Here is an 11,945-nt window from a genome sequence, read left to right as displayed (position 1 = left end):
CGCCCCGTCGTGCAGTGCGGCGAATTGTCATCGCAACGCGGAGATGGTGCGTTTAGGTTAGGGTTACATCGACTTTGTCAAGCACATCAACGGGCTGACACATGCGACTGATGCGACGTCTTTGATACGACGTGTAGCGAGGTTGAAGAACGGCAGGAAGACGATGACCATGTCGCATCTGCGTGACTGGCGACAGGCGTTGCGCGCACCGCACGTCTACCGGATGGTGAACAGCACGTTTCGCATCCAGGGTCCGTTCGTGGCGCTGATTCTTCTGGTTCTGAGCGTGCCGACTTTCTTCTTCGTGTATCCGCTGCTGCATGGCTTCATATGCTCGCCACCGAGCCAGACCCTGGCTCAATGTCGTTACTACAAGTACAACCGAACGTACCCTACCTCGACGCCCATCAAAACCTCCAAGGGCATTATCTACAGGATAGCGATAGTGAGCGACCTCGATCACGACTCTAAGCTCGCGGACAAGAGAGACACATGGCACAGTCTTATGAGAACTGGTAGTCTCCATTGGAATCCCAACAACAATTTTCTATCTGTTATATGGGACGACAAAACTATCGTACTGTCCTCGTCGTTGTCTATGAAAGGACGCGGAATGGAGCTGTCGGAATTAGTGACTTTTGACAGCCGTCTGCTGTCCTTCGATGATCGCACAGGGATGATATATTTCATCGAAGGCGATCAAGTCTATCCTTGGGTTATTTTAATGGATGGCAATGGTAAAAGTCACAAGGGTAGGTTGCTCAGTAAATTATTATTGAATTCAGTCACTCGTACTACACTGAGTATACATTAGCTTGCTTCATATAAAGTATTTAAATCCAGTGACATAACATAATCAACTTTTACCTGTTTCTGCTAGTGTAGATTAACTTTAATTTTGGTTCAATTTACTTTTCCTAATTCTTAGAAAAATATAGTTAAAGAGTTAGGTGAATCAAGATTGAAATTAAACTGCATTGGTAAAAATGTAAATTTGACAACGAAATAATACATGTATGTTCTATTAAATAACGTGACAATGTCATTGGGCATTTAATGTTTAAAATATTCATATACTTTTATATTTAACTTTAATTTTATGTATAGCTTTTAGTATGCATTAATCTAATATAATGCAAAGTGATTGAATTCGTTACAAGATTTGATACTGTCACTGTTTCTGGAAATTGCAACTCGTTAAACATAAATTAACAGTAACATGATGTTAATATTATGATTTTCATCAACAATATAAATATAATATTGTAACAATTATATTGTTGAGTAAAAAATTATAACGTTGCTGTAATGTTGCTTTATTGAGGATGTTTTTCTTACTAAACTTTTATTTATATGTAGGCTTTAAATCCGAGTGGGCGACTATCAAAGATGAACAATTATATGTTGGCAGCATGGGAAAAGAATGGACCACACCATCCGGTGAATTTGAACATAATAATCCGTTATGGGTTAAAGTAGTGTCACCACGTGGCGAAACACATTCCCTCAATTGGATTTCTTACTACAAACGATTAAGGCAAGCGATTAACATCGAATATCCAGGTATGCTGATACTTATAATTTGTGAATGCGTGAATTAATTTATCATACGTATACTTTGCGTAGGTTACATGATACATGAATCTGGAGTTTGGAGCGATATACATAAGAGCTGGTTCTTCTTGCCTAGAAGATGTTCCCATGAACGTTACAATGAAACACGGGATGAAACAATGAGCTGCAATATTATGTTGACTGCAGACGAAAACTTTGTTGATATTAAAGTACGTTTTTAATTGCATCAAATATTAGTATTTTGATAAATAGTAACAATTATACGAAATTCTTTATAGGTTACTTATATCGGAGATCTAATCCCAATCAGAGGCTTTTCTAGTTTCAAGTTTCTTCCTGGATCGCAAGATTCTATCATAATAGCTTTAAAGACTGAGGAATATCAAGGACGGACCGCTACATATATCATGGCCTTTACGATAGAAGGAATGATAATAATGCCTGAAAGTAAAATAATTGATAAAAAATTTGAAGGACTGGAATTTATATGACCCCTAGGGGTAGTTGTTAATTATTTAATGAAAATTGTAAATAAATGTACAAAATACATAGTCTTAAGTTTCTACAATGAGATAAAATTACTAAAAAGTTAAAAGTGTTCTTTTGAATTATCATTACTGTTACATTTGGAACTCCAGAGTACAAATTTTATTCTCATTGTCATTAAATGCCGAATAACAATTGTAAATACATATGTATGTATATACGCACGACTCTACGTACTGATCCGGGCTAATATATAATTCTAGTGTTTCGTATACATAAATTTGTGATTATGTTAAAAAATACGGGAATATATAAGATACATTATATTATTGTGTTTTTTATTGTGTCATGTTGAAATAATGCTTTGATATTTATAAAAAAAATTGTATGGAATTCAAGCAAATGTTAGAAGAACACAGCACAGCAACTGTATGAAAAGAGTGTCTTATGCGGAGTTTACAATAGAAGTCGTAGCGGTCGTAGAGACTTAAGTCGTAGAAAATTGACCAATCATAGTTGATTATTCTTCTCATATTCGACTGGTCAATTTTCTACGACTTAAGACTCTACGATCGCTACGACTTCTATTATAGACCCTCGCATTAGATTTTTTTATGTTTTACGTTCTTCGAACTTTTTACGTTTTCATATGACAAATTTTTTTGTTTCTCTTGTTTTTCTCATTGTGCTTATCGCGCGCGCTCAGAGTTACAATATGCACTTCTATGCCAAAATCAATAATACAAGTATATCTCCAGTCTGGAGGTGGTGGCAGCAGCACTGCGTTTCTTCAGCAGAGTTTAGTCAACCCGATGCACGGCAAGGATACGGTTCGCGGCTTGAGAATGTGCCGGAATTCGCGTGCATTTGTTACACAATGTTTGTTCACAGTTTTTCGAAAAGTGACATTACTCCGGTAGTATGTCAGTGTCGGATAATTATTGAAATTTTGTAAGAAACGGAAGCGGCATTGAGATTTTGAATCGTTAAATGATCTTTCCTGCAATCAGTATTTGCATTTTACATCCAGATAAATCTCGCACAATAAAACTTGTTCTTATATCAAAGGTCTCGAGAAACAGCACACTCAGCGAAGAATTCCAACTGTTCATTGCTCCGAACATAAATTTTAAAATAATTCAGAAAAGAGAAATAAATGCATCAATAAAGATTGAATGATCATATATGACGACAGATCTTATGTAACAACTGCATAAGCGACTTGATTGCTTAATCAGATCAAATACCTGCATCTAATCGAGACAAGTGCATTGTATGCGAAGGGTAGGTCCGTCCTAGTGGCTCAATTTACTGCGTCGGAAAATCAAAATTCCAGAATAAGCAAAATTAGATTTTAAATATGAAACGATTTTAAATATACACATTAAAAATAGCTCTTCCTGCTTTGCGGTTTATGCAAGGAGAAAATGCGGTAAGGATGCATCGCACTTCGATCAGTGATGACCGCGACACACTCGTGATGTAAATGTGCAGGATACATTCTGCGTACCATGAACATATATTTTTCCGATCGTTGAACTTGTCCTTTCAACAACAAAACAGCAATAAATCAACAATCGTCAGTATGTTCGCACGAATAAGTGACCTTGATGTAAACTATCGACTGACAATCCCATATAGTGGAAAGATGCTTTCCATTTGACGAACACGTAGCCGACAGTCTCGAGAGAAAGATTTTATTCGAATAGCTTTTTGAAGTTTTTTTTCCACGGGAATAACACAGCTATGGCGGAAGACGCGGTGAAGGACTGGAAAATCGCCAGGACCGGCATCTCTCTGCTGCTGAATAACAAAACTGAGGAAGCTGAAACTCTGTTTACCGAGCACCCTCATAGCTTTCATGTCAAAGCAGGCCGTTGTTTTGTTCTCTTCATGGTACGTAATTGCGTGATGAGCCATATCGATTCCACTGCATTCTGACGAAGTACGCTAAACGTCTCAAGGCCGCGAAAGAATGTTGTTACTTTAATAAGTTTTAATAATAAACCGCGAGCATTACGTTCGTGTATCGAAAAATGTAAAATCGATATCGATTGATACCACTCTGGAATTATTAATCTTACAATTTCTGTTGCGGTATAATAAAATCAAGACAATAAGCGCGCTTTGCTTATTTGATAACAATCTTTATAACAAATACATGATTCACATCTTGAATATTTTAATGCCTATAGTTGATAGTAATTTTTAATGCATTTGATGAATTGTGTAGAATGCCCTGATGACTTTCGAAGAGGACAAGTTTCAGCAAGCCACATTATTGCTTAAAGATATGGAACGGGAATGTGCGGGCGATATAGGATGGCTGAAGTCTGTAAAAAGTAAAGTGTTTAGAGCCGAAGAGACCGATGTAAGTTTTCTCATAGCAGGATTATTAGTATAATAATATTTTATTGTTTGTACACGCTCGTCGTCAAAGCGCGTCCTCTTTCTATAGATATATATTAATTATTGCGACAAATATTAAATGTGTTGCAAATACGAAAGTAATTGGCGCGTAGTTATACATTTGAAGTAAATATATTTAAAATAAATTATATATAGAATTATTATTCCAACGTCTAACTTTGACCATAGTTCTTACTAATTGATTTATTCATATAATATTCATATAATAATTTATCTATACAATGATCTTTTATTCTAATTTATTATAATTTTATTCAGTTCAGATTTTCTAATTTAACATCTGGCATCAAATGCAAGAATGATCTCGGCGATTATCATTGAGAGTAATAATAAAAACTAAAATTCATATAAAATGCAATTCTTATATCCAGCAAACATCTAACATTAATATATAATTGTTATTAACATATAATTGTTTTACAATTATATTATATTGAGTAGGAAATTATAATTTATATTTATGTTAATGTTAATTCGTATTTGCTGGGTATTGTATCGAGACTTCAACTTATTTAAATCAGCATTATGCTATTCGATAAGTTTTGATTATCAATATAATAAAATTGATACAACAAATATCACGCATAAAATGCTTATAATCACGTTAGTAAACTCACGAGACGATTAGATCAATAAAAAAAAGAAATAATCATAAAATTAATTTCAGAAGGACTACGTGAATAAATTAGAGCGTCAAATAGTTCTAGCGGATACGCAGGTATTCTCGGCTGTGTCATTGTTTCTTCAACAAGAGTTAACTGGATATGTTCGTGGCTGCTGGATGCTTCGCAAAGCTTGGCGTGTTTACCAACACGCGTACACTCAAATCTCGCAATTGTATCGTCGCACCTTCGGTACAAATCCGACCGGTGCGTTACTCTGATATGATTTATAAAATTAGAAAGATCAATAAATTACAATTTCGATCGTAGCAACTTTGCGGAAATAAACAATATTTAATCATAACGGCTATAGTTTTATTAAATGAAAGAATTAATAAGAATTCGATAAATAATTAATTCTTACGATTGTTTTTTTATCATTTTTACATAGAAATTAATGGATCGCTTTTAACAGACATATACCATAAATATAGTCAATATTTTTATAGGATTCAGCCCATGTTGCATCAATCCGAGCAACGGATCATCTCTACAGAGTCCGCAGAGCCCGGAATCTTCGGAATGGTCGATACCATCCTGCAACGGTTACACGAACAACGCGACACCCGTGTCGTCACCATCAGGTCTGCGAAGCTCTCTATCAATGTTCTTCTCGCTCACTGGCATCACGTCTGAACAACAGACACCGTAATTGTTGTTTCTTCTTACTCAAAAATAAAATTCTCGGTCTCCTTTCATCCTTAGCCCATCATCCTCTCCTCTCACAAGAGAAAGGCATTGCATGTTGGCACCTATCGACACATTTCACAGAATGCTCGATTGGATTTCCGATCACGTCAACATGATTTGTAATTTTGCATCGATAAACACACACTGCTTCATACATTCGCTTTGCGAAAGCGAAATTTGCAGTTAGCTTTGATCACTTTGCTTTTCTTCCTCCCTCGCTCACACGGTCTATGCTCGCGCAGGTTGTGCTTAAAAATAATAATTAAGCTGAATATATTTCGCAGCTTCGTGGAACCTTCGGAGGTGACACGTTTAATGTCGGCCGCAAGTTTCGGTTACGGTGTATATCAACTGTGCGTGAGTCTTTTGCCACCGTCTGTGCTGAAAGTGATCCATTTCTTCGGCTTCGAGGGTAACAGACAGTCTGGTCTTGCTGCCCTTATGTACGCACGACTTGGCGAAGATATGCGCGCACCACTCGCTACGTGAGTGTATTATGGATTTCAAATGTCTTCCCTTAAGTGTATCTTTTTTACAAACTAGAATAATTGAACACTTGCATAAAATATTTAGTACCTTAAAAGCATCGTATTTAGAACCGTCCTCTTCTTATATCGAATTTTTTTTTCTATAATTTGGTGTACTGACTCATTTATATTAATCCCCGCGTTTGTTATTATATATTCTGAGACATTTTCTATACAATACGGTTAGTCAATAAGCTACTGTTTTGTCGTAGATTATCCCTACTTTGGTATCATACGATTGTACGTCCGTTCTTTGCGCTGGACGGGTCCAATGTAAAAGCGGGGGTCGCAGCAGCGAAGCAGTTGATAGCTGAATGTCATACCGAATTCCAGAATTCTGCCCTTTTTCTCTTTTTCGTCGGCAGAATGGAACGTTTGGAGGTACTAACAGATTAAACATTTGAGCACTAAGCATTATTTTCTATAATTTCTTTTAATATCTATAATTTCTTTATGTTGTACAAGTTAATTCTCATTCATCGTTCAATCTTTAATCATACGTTTAAAATACATTATTGAGATTTTCATTTATAAACACCTAGTATTTATAATCGATTCTTATATTTAAGACAATGTTAAGATATTATGAATCAACCAGAGCCGTATTAGCATCTCAATACATTATTTAAAATAAGATGGATTATGAATGCCGCACCTAAAGTGTTTAAATGTCTAGTTACTAATAAAAAAATATTTATCATGTTTACAATTAGTGTATCAGATTTGCTGTCCAATCGACACCAACTAAAAATAATATAACATCTATATTATGTTATAATTTCGCACTCGGCGAGATATTGCGATATAATGTAATATAATATACTAAACATACATAATAGTTACATTATTGAGTGAGAAATTATACTTTCGTAAGTTAATAAGTTAAATTTTCATAAGTTGGTATCGACTGAGTGAATTCCATATATTCCGACTTTAATACAATATTATCCATTGTTGCATGATCCGATCGTTTCGTAGACAAATGTCGATGCAGCGCTAGAAGCGTTCGGTAAAGCTGTGGAAGTTGCGACTCAGAGGGAAGTCAAACTATTGTGTTTACACGAGGTGGCTTGGTGCCACGTGATACGCTTGAGCTACGATGAAGCGTATCGATCCTTATTGCAGTTGCAGCAGCAGTCAAGGTGGTCCAAGGGCTTCTACGCGTACTTAGCCATGGGTAATTTATCACCCCGATGCCTGAATAAGCAGATTTTTTTTATACTCAGATTATACCATGTTTACAGTTTGTTGTGGAGCGAATGGAAAGTTTGACGTTCTCCTGTCGCTGTACAGCAAGATCCTTCCTTGGTTCCATGAGACGAAAAACGAATCGCAACTCGATGTTTTTATCATGCGCAGGCTGCCGAAAATCGTTGATAAAGAGACCGGGCATCCTTACACAGTTCTGTATTATAAGTTGCTCGTATACGAATCACTGTACTTGTGGAACGCCCTTCCGTCTTGTTCCACTGAATCGCTGCGAGAAATATCTCATGGTAATAATAGATTAATTTTTAGTCACATTCGTTTTGTATTTTAAAATGTGTAAACGATAAAATTGCAATTTAACGTTAATATGGAAATCGAGAAATCGTCTGAAAAATTGAGATGACATTTAAATACTTTATGATGACTTGTTAATCTTTACAAAAAAAAAATTATCTTACTTATTATGTAATTTTATTATTAGAATGCAAGGAAAATCATTCCGAGGAGCCAATGGTGGGTTTGACTGATCTTATTGAAGGCGCAGCGTGTCTTTATCTGGGGGACACCGAAGCGGCCATTAAAAGTTTCCGAAACTGTCTGAAATGTAGGTATCCGTCCAAGGACGAATACGACCAGCATGTCAGCGCGTTTGCGTTGTACGAATTAGGAAGTAGCCTTAGTAACAATAACGTAAGTATATCACAGACACATCGTCTATATTTTTGTCTATGTATTTGTATTTCTTACTTTATTGTCTCATATTTTAGAATCCTAATGAAGGCAAAAATTTCTTATCAAAAGCGCAAACTCAGTACAAAGATTACGACTTTGAAACTCGACTCAATTTGCGTATACATGCCGCCCTGAAAAATATATAGTGACGTTAAGCGTACAATATTACATCACAATATGAGATAGTTTTAGTATCGAAAAAACATAATATTTGGATACAAAAGTAACATTTTATTATATGTTACTATCGTCCATGATCTTGTTATTTTATTTAACAATAAAGATCAACGAAGATCAGATTATGGTGATCTAATCACCAAAGATATAACTTTATGGATCTTTTCTTTTTATTTTATTAGTATTACGCTTTATGTATAATATTATTGCAAATGTAATTCTATACATGTAATTTCTAAGATGAAAGATATTTTAAAGCAGGCGAACAGTCTGTCATATACAATTTAGCATGTTATTTAAAGCGACAGATTTTATTTGCAAAAAAATGTACTAAATTTTGCAATAGATCGTAGCAATTTATACGAAGTGAATTACGAATATTACGAGTGTTCTTCTACCCCGTCTAAAAAAATGTGCAATATCTGCAAATGGAATTGGATCACATCTTTTTGTATGATTATTCGAAAAAGCTGCTCGCTTGAAAAATCATGTATATGTACACGTTTTAGCATTGTCTACAATGTCTACATTCCCTGTACATATCTTGTACACCTGCAAATAAATTACATGAAAATATAAAATAACAAAATATATTTGAATATTTCATTAAAAGAGAATGAATTTTTTTCTTTCAATCCAAAATTGTTTTTTATTTATCGTTTTCATGTTTCTTTCCTCCCTGTATGTTTACATGTTTTGAATCGTGATTCATTTTTTTGCAATATATCGATTATGTAGATACAGGCGATGCCGGTTGTCAATGATTGTCCAAGTTTGAATACATACGTCCAACAAAAATATTACGAATAAAAATACGCATAAAAAGCATTGCCAATATCTAACAGATTTATTTCATCAACTTAACACGTTTTTTTTAAGAGCACTTTTTCTGAGTGACATAATTATGTGATAAAACGACGCTGATGAGCGCGCGAAACTTTTGTTGCGTTAACGCAGGGAATTGTCCGAATGTCCCAGCAAGTTGCAATCAACGATCCGCTTGGTACCATAAACTCATCAAACCTTTCGCTTTCTGCGTCATTACGTCAATGCTCGGTACGAAATCTTTAATGAATTAAATTATGAAAAATTTCGATTAATTTTCTTGATATCTCTTTGCGATCGATTTATAAAATTTGGTATAAATTTAATTTATGAGTCAAGAATTCCGTTATTTTTAGCGATGTCTGTATCCCATCTCTGTGATAAATATTCTGCAAGTGCGTCATTAAAAATGATTAAGGCAGACTTAGGAAACCTCAGATCTCATTTGGGTACTCTCTCGGTAATTGTTTGTTATCACAATATTTTTCCAAAGTAAATATTTTTTATTTTAACATCGTTACACGATACAATTGACGCTTATTTTATTGTTTCTGCAAAAATTGCATTAGCTAGAAGTGAAGAACGTAATGGAGATGCGCGATGAGTTGAACAGCAAGTTGAAGGAAGTAGGCAGCGTGATTCCAAAAATGTCAGAAGCCATTCTCAATCTGAGGAACGAAGTGTCCGAGGGTAAGAAAGGTGCGATGTATAAATGTTGACCGGATGCTGCACTTAGTGCAGTGGCATTTTTCTGACGTCAAATATATCGACTAAATAAATAGAGCGATTTATTATGCTTATTTACATCGTAAGCGTTCGCAATGAAAGCCTTTCTCTTTGTATCATTCACACGCGTCTAATTATATTTCATTATATTTTTATACTTTTATTTTTATTGTTTTATATTTATATTCTTTTTATCTTTTTATTCAACAAATGATTTTGCAAGTTTTTAACATTTCTCTACGCGTTACAACAGAAATGAGTCTGCACACGAAGAATTTGCTGAAAGCTTTGTCACCGGAGACCGTTAGAAATATGGTGAAAAATGAATTACAGACATATGACGCCGACAAAACTGGAAGAACGGATTACGCTCTTGAAAGTTCAGGTTTTATCCAATAGTCTATTTTTACGTAGTTTTTTTTATACAGAATATGTTAATTAAAGGGCGCTCTGCTGCGACCTGCTAACAATTTCATGCGTAAGTAGAATACTTACACACAAAGGCACAGGCCTTTTTATTTCTTTTTTTTAGTCCACTTAAAAATAACTTGCACTTTTTGTAACTTTTCCCAGAAACTATCATACAATTTTATTAATTATAAAGATATGCAATACATTTTTTTTTGCAATTGTAAAATTATCTTTTTCCCATAAATAGTTGTTTCCTTGATAATTTCCATTAATAAATATTTCCTTGATCATTTGTAATAAAAAAAGATTACAAAAGAGGGCATAATAATCTAGGTAAAGCATAGAAGCCATAATAATCAAAGAGAATAATTGATTCTCTCTGATAATATCATAAGGACGTCATCATAAGTTCATTTATAAGTGACAAATGAAATGAAGTTATATGAAGTCCTATGATCATTATGACTCTATATTCTACCTAGGAATACATTTTCGGCGCATCGTCACATGGTCCTTTATCCGCAGGTGGTGCGATTCTTTCGACACGAGACACCGAATCATATTCGACTGGTGCACCTGTGCTCAATCTATTCGGCATACCACTTTGTCAGCAGCAGAACACACCCCGGGCTGTGATACAGGTTACCTGACTATATTTAATATCACTGACATTCTGATCCCAAAGTATTTACCAGATCGGCGTTTTGCCGGGCGAATGCTGGGCCTTCAAGGGCAGCAGCGGCAGCGTGGTGATTCGATTACTCGGCCATGTGCACGTGTCCGGAGTTAGCCTTGAACACATCTCTTCATTGATATCCCCTACTGGGGAAACTGCTACGGCGCCAAAAGATTTTTCCGTTTGGGTGAGCTGATTATGCAACTATACATGTAGTATTATATACAGTTTGTATATTACAACATCGTAAACAAGTATATCTTATCAACATGTATCGTTATATGTACCTATATAAACGTACAGGTATTATATTTGGTACTTCAAACAGCTGCCTGTCGCATATTATATGTATTGATTTTAGGGTTTGTCAGATCTGGATGATAAGAAGCCTTTCTCATTTGGCAGTTTTATATACGACAATACTGGTTCGCCGTTGCAATACTTTGAGGTCCAGGTAGAGCACAATAGACTTTTATATATAATCAACATTTATCTTTAGAATTCTCAATTATTAACTTTTGTATTCAATTACATGAGATCAAAAAATTATTTATAGAATCGAGCAAAAAAAGTGTACGATATAATCGAGGTGAAAGTACATTCTAATAGTGGTAATCCAGAGTATACATGTATCTACAGAATACGGGTGCACGGGACACTTAGTGAAACATGAACGTATCAAGTACATGAAAGTCATATTTTTCCTAAAATATTATCGTTTCCTTACTTCAAAAGACATAAATGAAAAAAGTTTTTTCAGAATAGGGGGAAAAACTATTTTTAACTCAACAGAAAATTATTAACCAATCAAATAATATT

At 35.0% G+C, this 11,945-nt stretch overlaps 2 protein-coding genes across 2 annotated transcripts; both read left to right on the top strand.

Annotated features, from left to right (window-relative positions):
* Positions 1 to 2,360, top strand: LOC108724609 (soluble calcium-activated nucleotidase 1). The gene is made up of 4 exons (XM_018451058.1): positions 1 to 752; positions 1,360 to 1,563; positions 1,627 to 1,784; positions 1,854 to 2,360. Exons 1-4 carry the CDS (start codon positions 164 to 166, stop codon positions 2,064 to 2,066), a joined length of 1,164 nt encoding a protein of 387 aa, XP_018306560.1. The 5' UTR covers positions 1 to 163; the 3' UTR covers positions 2,067 to 2,360.
* A 537-nt stretch (positions 2,361 to 2,897) lies between these two features.
* Positions 2,898 to 11,929, top strand: LOC108724772 (tetratricopeptide repeat protein 39C). The gene is given in 17 exon segments (XM_073512035.1): positions 2,898 to 3,957; positions 4,295 to 4,432; positions 5,159 to 5,360; positions 5,603 to 5,801; positions 6,128 to 6,328; positions 6,583 to 6,751; positions 7,349 to 7,547; positions 7,615 to 7,866; positions 8,061 to 8,269; positions 8,347 to 8,461; positions 9,887 to 10,003; positions 10,293 to 10,424; positions 10,976 to 11,091; positions 11,146 to 11,313; positions 11,488 to 11,580; positions 11,683 to 11,858; positions 11,860 to 11,929. Coding segments are annotated over 17 exon segments (2,706 nt in total). The 5' UTR covers positions 2,898 to 3,807.
* Positions 11,930 to 11,945: the final 16 nt, after the last annotated feature.

The sequence above is a fragment of the Mycetomoellerius zeteki genome, unplaced genomic scaffold, assembly GCF_001594055.1.
Source record: "Mycetomoellerius zeteki isolate Tzet28-1 unplaced genomic scaffold, Tzet1.0 scaffold31, whole genome shotgun sequence".
NCBI lineage: Eukaryota > Metazoa > Arthropoda > Insecta > Hymenoptera > Formicidae > Mycetomoellerius > Mycetomoellerius zeteki.
Note: the sequence above shows the minus strand (reverse complement) of the source record. Positions and strands in the feature narration are given on the sequence as shown.

Bases quoted from the DNA above. Each gene is read 5' to 3' on its own strand.
- LOC108724609 (XM_018451058.1), top strand. From the start codon at position 164: ATGACCATGTCGCATCTGCGTGACTGGCGACAGGCGTTGCGCGCACCG. The intron at 1,564-1,626 runs GTATGCTGATAC...TACTTTGCGTAG, and splicing joins GATTAACATCGAATATCCAG to GTTACATGATACATGAATCT. The intron at 1,785-1,853 runs GTACGTTTTTAA...AATTCTTTATAG, and splicing joins AAAACTTTGTTGATATTAAA to GTTACTTATATCGGAGATCT.